Source organism: Lagenorhynchus albirostris, chromosome 15 (assembly GCF_949774975.1).
Source record: "Lagenorhynchus albirostris chromosome 15, mLagAlb1.1, whole genome shotgun sequence".
NCBI lineage: Eukaryota > Metazoa > Chordata > Mammalia > Artiodactyla > Delphinidae > Lagenorhynchus > Lagenorhynchus albirostris.
In genome coordinates, this window is record NC_083109.1 from 16,582,254 (window position 1) to 16,602,023 (window position 19,770).

A 19,770-nucleotide genomic window follows, 5' to 3' on the forward strand; every position below is an offset into this window, starting at 1 on the left:
CCGCTTCAGAGGGGTGCAAACAGTGCTGAATAAGTGAGGCACCAGTTCAAAGGGGAAGAGGGAAGGATCCCAGGCACCAAGGCCTTACGTTGGTTGGTTTCACGGACAACCACTCTGCAGGAACAAAGGGCCGGGGCCACAGTTCCACTTCCCCTGGTGCCTTATGTCTACCAGACCCGCTCCCCGCTCCGCCAGCCACTCACCCCAGCCTTCCTCTTCTGCTTCTCGGGCCTCACTTCATCCTCAATGATGAGCTCGATGCCGGCCTCAGAGCGCAGCACCTCCTTCAAGTCCTCCTCCAGGTGCGGGGTCTGGGGCTACAGGCAGGGATGTGAGTGAGGCCCTGCACCCAGCCCGTAGGACAGAGGCAGAGCCTGCTCACGGGAGCGGCGGGGCAGACCCAGGCAAAGCAGGGAGGAGGCCCAGTGCCGGGACACTGGCCTCACACACAGTATCCATGGCCACTAACTGTCCTGCCTGGGACACTGGCCTCTGCTCACTGAGAGCCGCACAGGCCCGGACTGTCCCCACTTGACCACAGCCAACCTCACACAACCCGGGGAAATAGCTGTCTACCTCTTCCACGAGGTAGAAACGGAGGCTCAGAGAGGGCGAGACCCCAGCCCAAGGCCACACAGCTGTGAGGTTAGAACCTGGATGCACTCAAAACCCTAACTCCTTCACCCCTCAGTCCCACAGTAATGGGGACATTGATTCCATTTCCCTTTCTTGGGCCTGGGGGCTCAGGCGGCAGAGACCAGGGGAGAGCGCTACTGAGCAGCAGGTGTAGGGTACAGTAACACCCGAGAAGTCACTCTAAAAGCCCCCATGTGGGCTTCCCTGGTGGCGCAGTGGTTAAGAATCCGCCTGCCAATGAAGGTGACATGGGTTCGAGCCCTGGGTCTGGGAAGATCCCACATGCCGCGGAGCAACTAAGCCCGGGCGCCACAACTACTGAGCATGCGAGCCACAACTACTGAGCCCACGTGCCGCAACTACTGAAGTCCATGCGCCTAGAACCCGCGCTCCACAAGAGAAGCCACCGCAATGAGAAGCCCGTGCACAGCAACGAAGAGTAGCTCCCGCTCACCACAACTAGAGAAAGCCCCGCGCACAGCCACGAAGACCCAACGCAGCCAAAAATAAAGACATTAATAAATTTATTTAAAAAATAATAATAAAAGCCCCCATGTACTTGAACTATCGCTGCCAAGGGCAGATTCACCCTCCAGCCGTGCCTGGAGAGCACGCAGACCTCTTAGTATCCGGGAGCCGAACCCCACTCAGACAGGAAAGGGCAGTGCTGACTGGGGCCTGGCCTGGGGCCTGTGCAACTCCACCAGCTGCATCCCAGCATGGGGAGACCACGGCTCCACCACCCAGACCTCACGTGGTGAGCATGGAGGGGAGCTCGCTGCAGGCTTTGTCCACAGGAAATGCTCCTCCACAACCTGCCTTTCTCCCACCTTCAGCTGGTTTCTAAGACACAGCCTATTTCGGAAAACCCGGGCTGCCAGCTCTCTCTTTTGCCCTTGGGGAAAGCAGGACCGTCCCGCGGACCAGGAAGAGTCAGGCGAGAAGGGCCGTTCTCACACTGCTGGGGAAGCACGCCAGGAGGTGTCTCCTCACTGGCGAGCCATCTCCAGCCCACCCCTGAGTGCTTTCCCGTGTTTTGCAAAGGACGGGCAGTTGGTCAAAAGGCTTCGGTTTGAGGAGCAATTCGCCACTTTCCTGAACCAGCCCCAGCGCCCGAGCAGGTCCTTCTCCGTCCCAACTCCTGCCCATGTTCCGCTTGGCATGGCCACGTGCTGAGTATTTAGTCATTTATGCACTTACATGCTGAATGCCAGCTTCCACCACCCCAAACTCCCAGCTTCACCAGGACGCCACCATGGCTCCAGCACCAGCACCGCCTGGCACGGGGCAGCTGCTCGAGAGAGGTCTGATGAACTGGTGAGTCCACCCCGGGGGCCCCATTTGTAAAACTAGGGTATCTGCAACTTCTCAAGGCTGTTGGGAGAATCTAATGAGATCTCAGAGGGACGGGGCCCTGTGAACCGTAAATGGCTGGAGGACCAGCCCAGCCGTACCACGTACCAGGGGCTTTAGTGGTCCGTACTTCTCCAGGGCGTTCTTGAACGGGGTCGGTGTGTGAGGAGTGCTGTCCCTGGAGTACTTCTGATCTGGGGTTACAAACCTGCCGGGGACAGAGGAGGCGGCTTCACGACGGGGCTGGGGGCAGACACCAGCTGCTCTGCTGCAGGCTGCCCGTGAGTCCCACACCGCCCTCCACCAGACCTCTGCCTCAGCAGCAGGGAGGCCACCCCCGGACACAGTCTCTTCCCATCACACTTGCCCACACACCCACCTCCCCACCCCCGAAGGGAGTTACGGGGGCTGAGAGGAAGGGCTATCCTCAGAAACGGGAAAGGGTCTGAGAGGGTCCAGCACACCCGAAAGGCTGGAAGAACGACTGAGAAGGCTGCTGCCACTAGGATTCTCCATAAAGCAAGGCCGGCCTGTGGCCACACCGCAGGACCAGCGAGAGAAGCGGGAGGCGAGGAAGGTGGGGATCCAGGAAGACCGCATCCCTCTCCAACCTCTCTCCGGAGAAGCAGCGGCTCCTTCTGTGGTTCCAGCTGTCTAAGAACTTCAAGTCCAGGATTTCGGCTTGAATAGAGAATCATTTCTCACGAAACGTTATCTAAGTATCAATTCTTTTTCTTGCTTCCAGCCTACGTTTAAGAGCTTAGATTTGAAGTCCAGGATTTCGGCTTGAATAGAGAATCATTTCTCACGAAACGTTATCTAAGTATCAATTCTTTTTCTTGCTTCCAGCCTACGTTTAAGAGCTTAGATTTGAAGTCCAGGATTTCGGCTTGAAAGGAGAATCATTTCTCATGAAGCCTACTTATGTTAAATGTTAGATCAACTCTTGAGAGACTGACTTCTGACCAAGCGATTCATACATCTTTTCTGAAATTACGTATCATGACAAGAACTAAAACTCCTGAACTGATTCCTGAATTACAACTTAACTGCTGAAACATAAATAGCAATGCTTCTTCCCCGGCACGTGTAACAAGCAGAAGACCAGTTAGGTAACTCTCTCTACCTGGAATTCAAGAGTCACGATGACACAAGGGAGGAAACTTATTGTGAGAGCACCTCCACAGAAGCAGGTAAGCAACCTGTACAGGCTGGAGGTGAAACGCTGTGCTTCACACACACGGGAGGCGGGGCACGGCCGTCCCCCCTGACTAAGCACCAGAGAGACGAGAGAACCGGGGGCCCTTCTGTCCTCCACGCAGGGCTACTCAAACACAGCGGATCTGCACTTGAAACTTATAAAGGATGAGGAGATTAAATTTTTCGTGGCAGTGTGGACTCTCTCCATTTCTGAGATTAGAAAACCATCAAGTTAAAAAATAAAAAACGGGGAATTCCCTAGTGGTCCAGTGGTTAGAATTCCGCGTGCTCTCACTGCCGAGGGCGCAGGTTCAATCCCTGGTCAGGGAACTAAGATTCCTCAAGCCATGCGGCGCGGCCAAAAAAAAGAAAAAAAAAAAAGAAAGAATTAGAACAGAGGTGAAGCAGCAGACTACCCTGACGGAAGTGAAGAGGTGTGGTGACCAGGAGGAGGCGGCCTTCCTGTAACAGAGTCTCAGGCGGTTTTCCAAGGGGTCCCTCCCCCAGAGAACCTCCTGCGCCAGGCCGGCCACTGCTTGGGGAGGGGCAGGCCCAGTGCAGGTGGGGCGGGGGCACAGCACTCACGCAGCGTGTTTCTGGTGCAGGGGCGTCTTATCCCGGTGCAGCGGCGTGGTGACCACCACCTTCTGGCTGCACACGGGGGTGGACGTCAGCGAGGGGCCCTCCAGCTCTAGTGTGTCCTGTTTGTTCCAGAAGTTCAGAAACTGCCAGGAAGACAAAGGAAACAAGACAAGGTGATGACCTCAGAGCCCACCGGCAGGCGCCAGAGAGCAGAGGCCAGGAGAGATGGGCAGGGACCCACTGAGCAGGTCCATGTAGACCCCAGGCTGGGCATCACCCAATCCTCGCTTTGCCAGGATGATGGGAGGTCCATCTCCCACCCCCACGTGCTGCTGACGGTGTACTTAAGGCAAAGGAAGCTGACCGAGAGCAGCTCCTTTTCAGAAAAGAAAGTAGCTCTTAAATGAACTGCGACAGGCGAGTCAGTGATGATGGAGATGGTGACATCAACACTTAGACACACCCTCTCACACCAGAGCTGAGCAATGCACACTGAGAATTTCACATAGTTTTCACAGATCCTCTGAAATGTAAAGATTACGATCCCCCTTTACAGATAAGAGAGGTTTGGATTCTTGCGCTGAGTGCTAGAGGTAGAGGCGGGACTCAAACCCAGATCTGAAGCACCACCCTCTCCCCTCTGCCCTGAAGGTGCCCTTGGCAGCTCAGGGCCACCTGCAGCCCTCAGGCCCACTGCCCTCTGCAGGGTCCCTGGGCAGGGCAGCTGCACCCCGTCACCCTGGGCTGCTCTCTGGGCAGCTCCAGCCCTGCTGTCTTCCTTCTCCAGCCAGCAGCCCTCACGGGGGGCCTGCTATGGGCGAAACTGTGTTCTCCCCAAATTCACACGTTTACACCGTAACTCCCAGTACCTCAGACTGTGATTGTATTTGGAGATGGGCCTTTAAAGAGGTGATTATGGTAAAATGAGGCCACATGGGTGTGCCCTGATCCAATAAGACTGGTGTCCTTAGAAGAAGTTTACAAAAGAAGAAGAGATTATAAGAGAAAAGAGATTAGGACACAGACACTGAAGGAAGACCACCTGAAGACACAGAGAGGAGATTACCACCTAGAAGCCAGGGACCTCAGAAGAAACCAATCCTGCTCACACCCTCTCGGACCTCTAGACTCCAGAACTAAGAAAATGAGTCCGTTGTTCCAGTCCCCCTGTGTGCAGTTCTTTGTCACGGCAGCCCAAGTGAACTAACACAGGGCACCTTGCAGAACCACCAGACATCCCGATACAAAGGCCTGGCCTCAGTCCTTCTACAGCAGAGACGGTGGCCTCTGGAAACATGCCACCACTGGGCCTCATTCTCTCACGTCCCCACAGGAGGGAGGAGACCCTTGAGACCCAAAGCCGCTGCCCCCCCCCTTGCCCCACCCCTCCAGTCTATCCCCCACCCACAGCCCCCAGCGCAGTGCATACCCCCTAGCTGTACCCAGGACTCTCCGAGGCCCCAGCCCCCATCCCTCAACCCTCCTCCTGTCCCCATCAGTCCTCCTGCCCCCTGTCCGTGAGCCCTAGCTCTGGACTTCACACCACACTCTGCTCTCCCCTTGACTCCAAGCCTTTATTCAAGCCGATCAATCGGTCAGCAACCCCCACCTGGGACACCACTCTGAGTGCCTCCCTCACCACTAGGAAAGACAGGGCCCCCAGGCTCCCCCCAGCACTGTGTCTATTACAAACAGAGCCTGGGAAGCAGTACTCAACACAACAAGCCCTCAGCGACTCAATAACTGCTCCTCCCACAGCCCTTTCCTCAGGACATGGTGACCACCAAGTCCCCCACCCCAGCCATCCTCTCATGGGCAGGGCTGTCATCAGCCCCTTCGCTCCCCAGGGCTGGCAAACCTGCTATAAAATCGGTGCTCAGTAAACTCACTCTTAACACACACCGAGTCCTCTTCCCTTCTCGGCCCTTTTATCACCCTCTGCCCCCAGCTCCAACAATCCCCCTGCTCATAGAAGCCCTGGCTGACACCCTTCCCCGACTAGATGCACCCGAAGTACCAGAAGCCGCCTTTTTTACTCCATTCAGCACGTTTATTTGGGTGCTTTTTTATTAACTGGTCTTCCCATCAGCACGGACGCTTCATGAGGGCAGGGCCAGGCCCGTTTCTGCCCTCCAGGGTCCCCAGCACTGGGCACAGGGGGGCTGTCACCCGCACCCAGAGAACAGTCGGGGTGGGGTCCACGCACCTGGGAGGGCGAGAAGGGCAGGGTCTTGACGGGCGTGCTCTTCGGGGTGAGGCTGTTGCAGGAGTCCAGGAAGGACAGGCTGGCGCTGTTCTCCGTGACAGGTGACAGGGCGACTCGCCTCTTCTTCTGCCGCTTGAGCACCGAGGGCGGCGTGCTGATGCCCGAGCCCCCCACGTCAGTGCTGGGGGAGATGGGGATCAGCTCGCCCCGGCTGCTCCGGCTCAGGTCCGAGATGGTGTGGCCATCCAGGCGGTACTCGGTCACGCTGGGCACAGCAGCGGCAGGCTGGCGGGGTGGCGGGGCCTGCTGCTGCTGCTGCGATGGGTGGGGCTGCACCGGACTGCTGCCAATGCTGCCCTCTGCGGACGGCTCCTCGGGGAGGTCAAACTTACTCAGGTCACACCAGGCATCGGGGTCCTGCCCAGAGAGGGGGTTTAGGAATAACTGCAACGGCTCTGCTTTTGTACCGGTTCATATACCACAGGGCTCATTCGTTAAAGGAAAATACACAAGCATCAAGCATGAGCCTACAGGGACTTCCCTGGTGGTCCAGTGGTTAAGACTCCACGCTTCCACTGCATGGGGCACGGGTTCGTTCCCCGGTCAGGGAACTAAGATCCCGCAAGCCGCGTGGCACAGCCAAAAAAAAAAAGGATGATCCCACAGCCCAGAAACCATCACCCTTAACATCGGCCTGCCTTTCCTCAGATCCTTCTTTGTATCTGTATTTGGAAACATAACCGAAGTCACATCGTGCCCGTGGCTGCTTGCTGTTACTTACAAAAATGTTCTGTGCGTTTTTAAGATATACAAAAAGCACAAAGAAAACTCACATACCCATCAATAAGCCTAAGAAATAAAACCTTGTCACTAAAGCGCCAGGTCCACCTGGCACACCCTCTGCCCGCATGCAGGATATCACGGCCTGAATTTACCATCTTTATGCGTTTGTTCATCAATTACCACTTACATGTGTCCCTAAATATTTAGTATTTTCAATGTTTCTAACTTTAGTACAAATCATTTCTAGTTAACTTCTTTTTTCCATTTAAAGTTTCGGTAAAGCTGGAATAATGATTGCACCTCATTCTATTACCTATGAGTTTAATATTTACTATCAATATTAGTTGTTATTATAGTGAAAAAAGGTCAACTTTTAACAATTTTAAGGGCTGTAAAATGTACCATCATTTGAACATGTTACATAATTGTCCCCTTTCTATAGGACATTAGGTTTTCCCCCCTAATTCTTAAAAATTAAAAATAGCATGTTTATGAACATCTTGGATGTAAATCTTCTCCTGCATTTGTAGCTATTTCCTTAACAGAGAACTGGAAGTGAGGCTTTGGGCCCAAGGCCGTGAGCAGGTTGAAGGGTCTTGATTTGCCAGCCACGTACCCAGAGCGCACCACTGGGCTCCATGACCCTGTCAATCGCAGCGCCTCCTTGGGTGCTTCACCTACACTGTTTCCAACCCCACAGCCACCCTGCTAGAGAAGCATTACTTTCCTTTCTCATACTGAGGAAGCCAGGTCAGAGAGGGTGTGATCGCCCTGAAGTCACTAAGTTTCCAAGAGCAATTCTAAGAGGCATGCCCACGTCTTTCTGCCCTTGCCCAGTAAACTACAACCCAGCCCAAAGGCTTCTGGATACAGAAGTTTCCACTGGTCCCTGGAGGTCTGGCCCTGAATGGACCAAGACCCTAGTGGTGATTTCTATTTCTGGTCCTTGGAGTTCAAAGAAGCCTGGCAAGTTCACTGCTAAGGGTGGAGGCCGGCTCAGAGCCGTGCCGTCTCCAGGCATTCCTCCCAGCAGCCAACCCCAACCTCGGAGAGGCCCGGAATGGATGGCATCTAACAGACCAGAGCACATGCTACAAGGACTGCCCGGAGAGACAGACGGCAGTGTTTCTGCAACTACTATCGCTCCCCATCAGTCGCTGAAGGTCATCGTGGAGAGCTCGAGCTCGGCACTCGCCAGCTGTGTGACACTGGACAAGCCTCCTAACCTCTCTGAGCTTGAGCTGAGTCCACCACCCACTCCACCGGCACCAGCAGTGCAGAGTGGGCCCACTCTCATCTCAACCCTTCCTCAGAGCCCAAAGGAGTGACAGCCCACGGTGGCCCCGGAGCTATTTGCTGAACAGACTGACACACGCATCGCTACCCTGAAATCCCTTGTAGTGAAGGGGACACCACAGTCCCAGCCACTAGGGGCAAGAGGTGAGACCCAGAGCCAGAGGGTCTGAGCAGACAGCCCACCTGAGACCCACCCCACCATCCAAACGCTCACTGGGCAGGACAGTGGAGCACAGCATGATGGTTAAGACCTTACTTGCTGTGTGACCTTTGACCTTTGGGTACACTTACTTGATCTCTCTGAGCCTCAGTCTCATCTGCAAAACACAGAAAGGACACCCCTCACAGGATACCGTGTGGACTATGTGTTAAACCCACAGCCTGGTATTTAGCAAATGCTCAATAAACAACATCAATATTCTCAGCCAATAGGAGGAAGCCCAAGTGGGAAGGTGAGTATGGGCGCTGCCCACTGAACCCCTCTACCCCTGGTCGCCGGCCTCTTGCCCACCACCTCCTAAAACCCACTTCACACCACAGGCCTGGCTGATGGACCTGGGAGGTCCCACCTTGGTCACACCCCCCACCGGGGTGCCTTCCCCAAAGGGGCACAGTCCACAGGCAGCACGGCCCCAGGGGCAGCTGTACCTGAGTAATCAGGACCCGCTCACCACTGCAGCCCCAAGCCCTGGCCCTTCCCAGGGGCCTCTCCAGGGACACCCAACCACCTGTGCTGCCACAAACACCAGTGCCCACCCGGGCTGTGTTACCGCTTCAAACACCCTTCCCCATCAGCCCTGAGGACTCTGTCGTACGGCTTCCACCGCGAGCCCTCCCAGCCCACCCTGCGCTGTACAGGTGAGGCAGGAGCTCCCCGAGGGCAGGCGCTGCACAGCCACTATCTTGGCATCACCAGGCCCTGGTGCTGGGCTGGGCACTCGGCACCAGCTGAGCCACATCAGCGAGACAACGAACGGACGGAAGGACGGACGCCTACGGAGAGAAAGTGCTCCCTGCTGGGGGTGCTCGGGGCCCACTGTGAAGCGCCGTGACCAACATTACCGACTCGATCAAGTCCAGGGCTTCAGAGAGGCTGGAGCCCACGGCAGGGATGAGGAGGTTTGCGGCCTCCACCACCCACTTGTAGGGCAGGCTGGTTTCCGGCGAGGAGCCCTCCTGGTCTTCACGCTTGGGGAAGTCCTCCAGCGGCTCTGGCGTCTGCACTCCATCCAGCTCTGTGGGGACGGGCTCCTGCTCCTGGGAGGGGGCAGCCGCCGTGGCCTCCTCCTCACTGCTCTCCTCTTCCTTCAGGGCAGGGAACGCCGGAGGCCAGCCGGTCACGAGACTTCCCTGGTGGGCACAGGGCACGCGGTTCGGATTTTTCGTTATGAGATATAAACTATGCCGTATTCCAGCTAACAGTGCACAACCCGAATCTAATAATAAGGAAACACAAGTGAACCCAAACTGAGAGACAGTCTATAACATAACTAGCCCTACCTTATGCTTCAAAAACATCAGTATCGTGAAAGGCTCGGAAAGGCTGATGAACTATCCCAGATAAAATTAGACGAAAGACATATGACAACGAAGCAGTGTCTAAACCTGGACTGGATCATGGGCAGGAAAAAGTGGAATCTAGACGGTAGGTTAGTCAAAAGTCCCCGCACCAATGTTAAATTCCAAGTGCGTACTATTGTCACACAGGTGAATGTCCTTATTTTGAGGAACACACACTCAAGTATTAAGAAATAAAAGGCACAATGTATGGAATCAACTCTCAAATAACTCAGGTTAAAAAAATATGCATATTGGAACTTCCCTGGTGGTCCGAGGGCTAAGACTCCAGGCTTTCGCTGCAGGGGGCCTGGATCCGCGTGCCACAGCCATTAAGTAAATGATTAACTACAGGGTCTTTAAAAAAAATAAATGTACGTAGAGAAAGATAAAGCAAATCTGACAAATGTTAATGAACCCAGTAAAGGATACAGGCGAGCAGTTTTCTTGCAACTTTTCTGTATACTTAATATTATTTCAAAATGAAAGTTTGAAAAAGGAGTGGAGACTAATTTTTTTTTTTTTGAGACTGACTTTGTGACAGGAAAGAAATAAAGAAAAAGAGGTAGATCGTTAGGGCAATCGCTCTCCTGGCAGAACCTCCGAAACAAGCTTGACTCGTTGACCTGACGGCCCCTGAGGAGCCCTGCAAACAGCACAAGTGATTAACAGAGGCCTGGTTGAGCGCGAGAAGCGGTCCAGTGTTAACTGGGTGGGGGGGAACGTGGTCTCTGGATGCAGACAGAGCTCTGCCATTTCCCTGCTCCGGCAAGCCTGTGATGAGGGTCAGTGTCCTCGCCTATAAAATGAGGACACTGAGGCTTACTGAGCAGGGAGGGCGCACAGATCAACAACTGTGTGAAAACCTTTCAACCTAATTAGTAGTTACCGTTGCCACTGCTGTCAAGTGAACAGAATGGAAATGGTTTGTGATATAAGCAAAGGAAGAAAAGGAGATAAGAGCAGATTGGATTAAAACCTTATAACTGCTATAACTGGAGGGGAAGAATGCTATGAATACTATTTAAAAGCTACCAACATGTGATTCCCACTTCAGAAAACAGCCACTTTGGAAAAAGTGTGGCAATTTCTAATCAAGTTCAGTACTTATCATTTATAATTGCAAGCACTGACTAGTGAGGCAGTCCCATACACACAGAACAGGTGGACCTTTTCTGGCAGGCAATCTAGCAAAATGTATTAACGTCTATTTTGTTTTTGTTTTTTGGGGGGCGGGGGGGCCATGCCACACGGCATGGGGGATCTTAGTGCCCTGATCAGGGAATCGAACCCAGGCCCCCTGCACTGGAAGCAGGAATCTTAACCACTGGCCCACCAGGGAAGTCCCTTATCGTTTTTAAAGAATGTATCTATCTACCTCTAGGAATTTCCCAAGAGACAACTGAGCAGTGATTTAGCTACCAGGACAACATTAAAGTTTTGTTTCTAACAACAAAAAGTCAGGTGAACCTTAATTAAAGAAATTACCAGCACAATAGAACCATTAAAATGACAGTGGAGAGGAGTGGGTGAGGCTGAAACCCACACTGTAACCTGACCTGTGCACTCAGGATCAAGGTCTGGAGCTCCCCCTGGCCCAGCAGGGCCAGCCTCCCAGACACAAAGCGCCAGGGGGGTGAAAACAGAGTCTAGGAAATGACTTTCAGCCAAGGAGGATTTTCAGAGACTACTGTCCACTCTGCCCTATCCTGAAAGACGACTTCTCCGTGTCTGCTGACGCACATTGTTTCTCTCTGGGGCACGGATGCTTTTTATTTAATCAGAAGTAAAAGCCTGGAAAACATATTACTTAGGCATACAAGAAACTGAGAAGTGAATTCCTCTGGTTAGGGGACCCATGGGGAATCCAGACAGGAGGGAGAAGTCCTTTTACGTTTGACTTTACAGCTTTTTCAACTGTTACCGCATAGATGCTCTCATATCTGGGAAGCAAGGAATAGTCTCTGAAGCTGAAAAATCCGGAAAGAGAGGCAAAAACATGATATAACGCTCCAGCAGGGTGTTGCAGAAGAACTGGAGCAGTGAACAGTTATAATCTGGCCAGCAGGAAAAGGAAAGGTGGAGCATTAAAAAGAACTATTCAATAGTTCACGATTACAGAAAAGATTGGAAAACAGTGTAGAGGAAGCGTGTCACCTGCCATGTACCCAGCAACGGCCCATCTTCATACTCTGACACATGTGCTTCAAATCTTTGTTTTTTAGGAATAAATCATATGAGATAGTTCAAAAATAACCAAAAACACCTGAAACTACTATAATATTGTAAATCAACTATACTTCAATTTTAAAAATAGTATGCTCTGGAGTGTAGGATGGGAGATGTTAACAATTGTAAATGTAACACCATATGACTTCATTTGTATGACTTTCTAGAAAATTATAGAGACAGAAAACAGATGAAGGGTGCCAGGGACTAAGGATGGGAGAAGGGCTGAAAGAATATGGGGGGTGATGGAGAGGTTGTGTGTTGACTATGGTGGTGGCCACAGGACTGTTTAAAGCTGTCATGACTCAGACCTGCACATGAAACACAGTGAATTTTACTGTATGTGCTTGTACCTCAACAAATCTGATTTTTTTTAGAATTGCAAATGTGCTTTTAGTATGAAAAGGCTGGAAAGAGCAACAGGTAGGAAGGAAGCTGTTGAGGACAGGAGGAGGCTGAGGACCTCCCCACCTGACCCTTCTTCACCTGGCGTCGGCTCTGGCATCCTGCATCTGTGGACAGATGAGCACCAAGCATGGGCACAGGTGACACAGGGAAAGGCCCTCATGAGAGATGTGAGGCCACAGTGAGAACCTCTTGTAGGATTAAGGAACAGCCATGGAACAGGTGAAAAAGGAGGAATAGGTGTTGGTGAGACGGCATCGGATACACATGAAAACAAACCAACTAGCCCAAGCCCAGTGGCTGAGCTGCCTGACATCCCCGCCCCACTCACCTGGCCTTCTGAGGCCGGGGCACTCTGGCAGCCGTCCTTGTCCTCCAGCTCCAGCAGCAAGTACATGGGGGGCTTGCTGTCTCTGGACTCACTCAGGAAGCCTCCCGTGTCCACCTTCCTCTTGATAGTGGAGTTCCAGTGATTCTTCACAGCATTGTCTGTCCTACAGGGGCCAACCGGGGATCTTTGACCCCAGCACTGGGGCCCGTGCGCCACCGGGCGCGTCACTAGCCTCCCTGAGCTGAGCTCCCACCTCTGTAAATGCGGGTTCAGCCTGAGGAGTTCTAAGGGCTCTTAGCTCTAAGATGAAGTCTGACATGCTTGCAGCCTGTAACGATTTACGGAGTATTTCCACACACCTCTGAGAAATAAGCAAAGGTCTTATTCAGCCTACAGGGTAAAATCCTAACACTGAAACATTCTGGGAACTCTCATTCCCTTTCCCACTCACTCTGCATTTGTAGAAACCGTAAGCAAGCTGCCGGCCGGTGGCCCCTGTCCTGAGGCTCAGTGACCTGGAACACAAGCCCTGATCACGTCCCACAGACAGAAAATGGCCAAAGAGGGCACAGAGGATCCACTACTGACCACTCTGAGCCTTGGCTTTTTTATCTGGAGAATCAAAAGACTACTTCACTCTCCATCACTTGCTGAAGATTAAAGAGGAAACATATATGGTGTAAGTCAGGAGTAGTACCCCCACTACAGAAGCAGAAAGTAGCACAGTGGTACAGGAGTCAGGGAAGCGTGGAGGGAGAGAAGCAGACAGGGACCGCAAGACAGAGTAACAGAGCAGTAGGAGCAGACAGCAGTACGAAGCCCAAAGAAGTACGAAACTACAGAAGCACACAGCAGCATCACGGTGAGTAGCACGGGGGGCTCAGCAGCGTCAGAGCCCACAGACCTACAGCAGTTCAGAAGTGCAGACACACAGAGGCGCTGCCTTCTTTGGGTTTCCGAGCAGAGTGCTTTTCCCTTGAACCGTGAACAGAGAATAGCAGCTTGACAGAGCCACCAGTCTAAGAGGAGGGTCTGGATCTCTGTTCATTCCCACTGAAGGCTGTCAGGACGCAGTGCTGACTGCACAGGGGTCGGGGCACGGTGGGGAGGTGGCGAGGGACTGACCACAGTTGGAAAAGACAGAGAAACCTTCCCTGAGGAAATAACGTCCCCACTGAGAACCAAAGGATGAGAGCGTGTTGGCTACATCATGGGTACAAGTTAGAGGGCATCCAAGCTGCCAGGAGCACAGGGCGCTCGTGCTCAGAAAAGAGCTCTCCCGTGTCTAAGGGAGAGAGGAGGTCGGAGCAGCTAAGGCCCCAAAGATGAGCAAGGGTGACGGCAGACCAAGGCGAGGCTGGTGGCATCAGCCAGGCCAGGCTGGCCACACGGGAAAGAGGCTTGAGTCCTCAACCCAAGTGTTTTAAGAAATGCCAAAAGGATAACACACTCCGGTTTGAGTTTTGGAAACAGATGATTCCAGACTCCAGGGGAAAGAGACCATCTGGCATTTTATTGCCTCTCCTTCCCAGGACTGCAATGCCATGGCAAAGAAAGGAAACAAAATAAGGTAAAAATGCACACAGACGGAAAGAGCAGGGTAGAAGACAGTGGTGAGTAAGTGATTTTTTATAAGTTTCCAGAAGATGGAAAGCAGTTAGCGGAGCAGTGAGCCACTTAGGAGACTGGGAATTGACCCTGGAGCAGGATTCTAGCAAGAATGGAGCCAAGTCGTCCTAATGCTCCCTGCAGAACACCAAGAGGCCCAGGGCTTGGAGGGGCCAGGCCCAGCGTGAAGAGTAGGGTGGAAACAGGCAGTGGTTCGGACGTCCAGATCCTGGCCCTGACCTCATAGGCAGGAGGAAAGAGGTTTATTCTCTAAAAAATAACCAGGCCACCCCGGCCACAGCAGAGGGCAGGGATGGCACAGAGCCGAAAGTGGGACCAGATGAGAGGCTGCACAGTGAATGGGAGGCCCCCAGGCCCCTCTCCCTTCCCTGTCCCAGACTCCAAGCAGCTGGGGCCCCCCCCGCCCCCTCCTCCCCTACCCCCTCCCACCCCGTCAAGAATCTGAAGGACTCGTTCGCTTCTGGGAAAAGTGAACAACTCCGGAGAAATCGGGACTGGGCCTTGGAACATGCCCGCCAAGGCCCCAGCAGGCAGCTCACCTCCCCGGCAGCATCTTGGCGATCTCGGCCCAGCGGTTGCCCAGCACCTTGTGGGCCTCGCAGATGATGCGGTCCTCCTCCTCCGTCCAGCAGGACTTCTTCACTTCGGGGTTGAGGTGATTGTGCCAGCGCTCGCGGCACTGCTTCCCCAGCCGGCCCTTCAGGTGCTTGGCGATCAGCGTCCACTGCTTCGTGCCGTACTTCTTGACCAGCTCGATGACCTCGGGGGAAAGCTGCTGTGAGGCCGGCGGGACCGGCCCTTTCCCCGCCCCAGCACCGACCAGTGGGATGTCACGCACCCAAGGGCCAGCTGGACAGCCCAGCCACCACCCAGGGCAGCCTCAGTCCCTTGACTGCCGGGGGTGGGTGAAGGCCCGCCACGTGGCAGGCACTGTCCTGGGCATTACCTTCTGGTCCTCCTCTTTGGTCCATGGCCCCTTGACGAGGTCTGGATTCAAGACCCTCAGCCACCGGTACTGGCACTGCTGGTCAGTGCGGTTCTGGGAAGAGGACAGGCACCCGTGAGAACTCCTGGGATGCTGGCCCTGGACCCTGGACACACACTGGGCTCAGGGGACACCTCGGCGGGGTTCTGTCTTGTTCCCTGCACCACCACACACTGCCTGCCCACGGGCCGGAACACGCATGGTTTCCCTGTGCTACCAGAGGGCCCGGATGGAACCAGGCAAACTCAGAACCATGAGGGAAGCCACCGCCAGCTGCCCTAACACAAGGGGGCTGCCCCATGCCAGCCCGCAGGCTACATCAGGGATCCTTGCTTGCTTCTGGGAGGGTAGTATCTCCCTGAAGGTTTCAGATCACATGGAGGAGGGGGAGGTGACGAGGGTCTGGTGACTTGGTCCCTGAACTGCCCGATGAGCCAGGAAATAAGCCAACAGCAGCTCCTGCCACATCCCCTCCCTGCCAGACGCCTGCAGTGCTGGGGGTGGGGGACCTGAGGGGGACCCGCATCACCAGGAGCCTCTAGATGCTGGACATGGTGGCACCAGCCAGCTCGGCAGGGGCCTCACCATGGAGCCTGCTCAAGTATTGTTTCCCCTCAGTTTCAGTCTCACTGCTGAGAAACCGAAACCGAGCACCAACTCGCTCCTGACTTGCAGGAAGAAATGCAAATATGTCACTGATCTGATTTCATGATCACAGAGCCCAAGACCCCCGGGCACACGGAGGCTGCTGCGTGGAGACGCTTACACCAGGGTGCCTTGGATTCCGGTTTGGGAAGAAAGGGCCTAGGAAGCCTGGAAGGTTGTTTTGTTGGGAGAGCTGAGGGGGACTTGGTAAGGAACCCCCCTTTCTTCTCCTTGACACAAAGTCTGTCCTGGGCCCACTGTCCTGGGGGAGGGGGCCGCAGAGGGGCTGCACTCACGGGAAAGTGGCTGGCCAGGAACTTCCAGTCTTGCTGTCCAAACTGCCTCACCAGGGCCCTCAGCTGCTCATCCTGCCAAAACCGGGAAGACAGAGGGCTCAGCTACACGTGTGCAGAAAAGAGCTGCTCTTGACGGAGCCCTCCCCAAAGGAAACAGCCTCTCTCATCCACTCAGTCATGAAATGATCACCTACTACACACCAGGCACGCCAGGCATGGCAGCGGGCAGCATCGGAGCTCCCAACCTTATGGGACTTAAAGTCTAGAGGGAAGCAGATGTTAATCAAAGCCTCCTTCAAACAAAAGGAAAGGTGCTGGGGGGTATGGAGAGGTCGACGGTGAGGCCTATTTGGGGGGATCCAAGGGACAGGCCCCAAGGAAGTCCAGTGAGGCTAGAATGCAGGAAGCAAGCAGGAGGGATGCAAGAGGATTCTGGAGGGGACGGTAGGGGCCAGACCACAAGCAGGGTTGATTCGGGCCTCTGCGTCATGCAAAGCCACTGATGCACTGAAGCAGTGGGTGGTCACGGTTCAATGTGCTTGTTATGAACTTCACTTTGGCAGCTGCAGGAGAAGGGGCTACAGGTGGGCAGAATGAACGAGAGGAGGCCATTACAGGCACCTGGGCCAGAGACGACAGTGACCCAGCACTGGAGATGGGGGACATGGGCAGAATCAAGCGCACTCAGAAGGGAAGGAAAACAGTACCTGTTAAAACGTTCTCCTGAATATAAAGTACTGATTTACACAAGAACAGGAAATCAGAGTATCACTGTGATGAGGGAAAGAAGCCAGACATAAGGAGTATACATTGCATGATTCTGCGCTTAAGAACTTCTAGAAAATGTAAACTAAGCTATAGGGACAAAAAGATAGTCAGTGGTGTCTGAGGTCAGGGGTGGTGGTAGGGAGAAATGGACAGCAAAGGGAGCAAGAAATGCCTGGGGTGATGGAAGCGCTCTACGATGACGGTGCTGGGAGTTTCATGGTAGCACGTCCATTGAAACTCACTGAATTGTACTTTAATGGTTGTAGTTGATTGTATGTAAACTATTCTTCCATAGAATCAATTTTTTTAATATCTTATAACATATAAAGGAAATGTAGGAAGTTCCCTGGCGGTCCGGTGGTTAGAATTCCGCGCTTTCACTGCCAAGGGCCTGGGGTCAACCAAAAAAAAGAAAAAGAAGAAAATGTAGTATATCCATACAGTAGAATATTATTCAGCCTTAAAACAGAAGGAAATTCTGTTGCAAGATGCAACGTGGATGACCCTTGAAGACATGATGCTAAGCGAAATAAGCCAGACACAAAAGGACAGCGTATGAGTCCACTCTTGTGAAGAATCTGAAGCAGTCAAATCATAGAAACAGAAAGTAGACAAAGGTGGTTGCCAAGGGCTAGGAGGAGGAGAGGGGGGAATTAAGTGTTTAATGATTCAGTTTTGCACGATGACAAAGTTCTAGAGACCTGCTGCACGGTGAGAATATACTTCACGTACTGAACTGTACACTTAAAAATAGTTACGATGGTACATTTAACATTAGGTGTTTTTACACACACACACACACTCTCTCTCTCTCTCTCTCTCTCTTTTTCTCTCTCTCTCCTGGACAGAAAAAAAGGCCACCAGAGAAATCCAGACCCTCAACTGCAGCTTGGGCACAGCCCAGCATCGGCTGGACAAAGTCCCCATAAATCCTGTAGCTGAGCCAGCCCACGGCCACACAGCCAGCCCCGGACACCCTGCCCTCCCCTGCCGCCTGCCCAACCTGGCCAGGCCAACCCCTGCCTTCCGCCCATGTCCCCTGTGTCCATCTCCAGCACCACCATCCTCCCCGACAACTGCGGGGGGGACACTTTCGTCTCCAGCTCCTGCCGGACCCCATGGGCCCCCTCCACCTGTCCACTCCCGCCTGCACTGTCCTTGTCCCTCCGCAGCCATCTTCTCCCACCTGCCCGGCACAGCAACCTCTCCAACTCCCTCAGCTTCAGGCTGCCCCCAAATCCCTTACCCACCCTACACACAGCAGACTAGCTCCCTGGAGCCCAGCTGTGGTCATGTCCCGCATCTGCTTCAAAAACCTTCAATGGCTTCACCTTGCCAGCTGAACAAGCCTACATCTCTGAGTCCGAAGTCCAAGGCCTTCCGGGATTGGACCCCATACGATCTTTCCATCTTAATCAACCACGCTTCCTCTTTAAGGACCCTTTGCTCCAGCCAAACGGGGGGGGGGGGGGCTCTTGCTTTTCTCCACCTGTAACCCATTTCCTATTGACTTACCCACCATTTTGCACACCTGACTGCTGAATTTCCAAATCCTTACTCCATGAAACTGTTCTTAACTTCTCAGACAACAGTAAACTCAACTTCTAAAAGCATTTTGGGGAATTCCCAGGTGGTCCAGCGGTTAGGACTCTGCGCTTTCACTGCTGAGGGTGCGAGTTATAATCCCTGGTCGCGGAACTAAGATCCCACAAGCCTCTAGGCCAAAAAAAAAAAAGAGAGAGAGAGAGTAAGAGAAGGAAAAAAAAAAAAAGGCATTTCGACAATTACAGGTGCCTCCTACGTCTAGGAAGCTTAGTATAAGGCAGGAGAGACACCACAGTGAGCACAAAAGACACCAGTCTTGGGACTTCCCTGGTGGACAGTGGTTTGGAGTCCACCTGCCAATGCAGGGGACATGGGTTTGAGCTCTGGTCCGGGAGGATCCCACATGCCGCGGAGCAACTAAGCCCGTGCACCACAACTACTGAGCCTGTGCTCTAGAGTCCACGAGCCACAACTACTGAGCCCACATGCCACAACTACTGAAGCCCATGAGCCTAGAGCCCGTGCTCCGCAACAAAAGAAGCCACTGCAATGAGAAGCCTGCACACCACAACGAAGAGTAGGCCCCGCTCACAGCAACTACAGAAAGCCCGTGTGCAGCAATGAAGACCCAACGCAGCCAAAAGTAAATAAAGAAAAAAAAAGATGCCGGTCTTGCCAGCACCATGATGGCCACAGCATGTCCACGGGCCTGGGCATGGTCCAGACAGAGAGATGCTCTGGGGTAGGGACCCCATCTTGCTTGTTCTTCTAAGCCTGCAAGAGTGGAATATAGTCCCTGGTCCACAGTGGGATGAACAGAAAAGGCTGGCTTAGCACTCCTCTGAAGAAACATCTTTTATGATTTAAGAGTGTTTCACAACTCAAACAGTAAGGGGGAAAAAAAAAAGACTTAAAACTAAACACATACAGGAAAATAGAGGTAGAATAAAAAGATAAGGCCAGTAGGAGTCTAAATCGGTACAACCAAGTCAGAAAACAACCTGACAGTTTCTAAACTAAGCATATACATACACCATGAGCGTACCTAAGTATCCTCTCTAGATGAATGAAAACATAATCCTCAAAAACACTTAGGCAAGAATTTTCACAGCCGCTCTATCCACAATAGCCAAAAACTAGAAACAGCCCAAATGCCCATCAACAAGGGAAACATACTATGGTCTATCCATACAATGGAATACTCTTCAGGAAGAAAAAAATGAACAAATTACTGAATCATGCAACATTATGCTGAACAAAAGAAGCCAGATAGAAAAGAGCAGAGCTGTATGATTTCATCTGTAGGACACTCGAGAATAGGCAA

General features: G+C 53.1%; 1 protein-coding gene across 4 annotated transcripts in view; it reads right to left on the reverse strand.

Moving 5' to 3' along the window:
• The window catches only part of MYBL2 (MYB proto-oncogene like 2), a 33,927-nt gene that overhangs the window by 3,734 nt on the left and 10,423 nt on the right, over nt 1-19,770 (reverse strand). Inside the window, exons 3-11 of one of the 4 annotated variants that reach the window (XM_060124858.1) lie at nt 16,134-16,205; nt 15,154-15,246; nt 14,747-14,967; nt 12,579-12,741; nt 9,119-9,406; nt 5,978-6,394; nt 3,775-3,914; nt 2,098-2,197; nt 204-317 (exon numbers count right to left, since the gene is read on the reverse strand). In XM_060124858.1, the coding sequence (XP_059980841.1) occupies nt 204-317; nt 2,098-2,197; nt 3,775-3,914; nt 5,978-6,394; nt 9,119-9,406; nt 12,579-12,741; nt 14,747-14,967; nt 15,154-15,246; nt 16,134-16,205 (1,608 nt within the window). Of the gene's footprint in view, nt 1-203; nt 318-2,097; nt 2,198-3,774; nt 3,915-5,977; nt 6,395-9,118; nt 9,407-12,578; nt 12,742-14,746; nt 14,968-15,153; nt 15,247-16,133; nt 16,206-19,770 lie in introns of those variants that run through there. The other 3 variants (XM_060124859.1, XM_060124860.1, XM_060124861.1) reach the window with 3 other exon arrangements.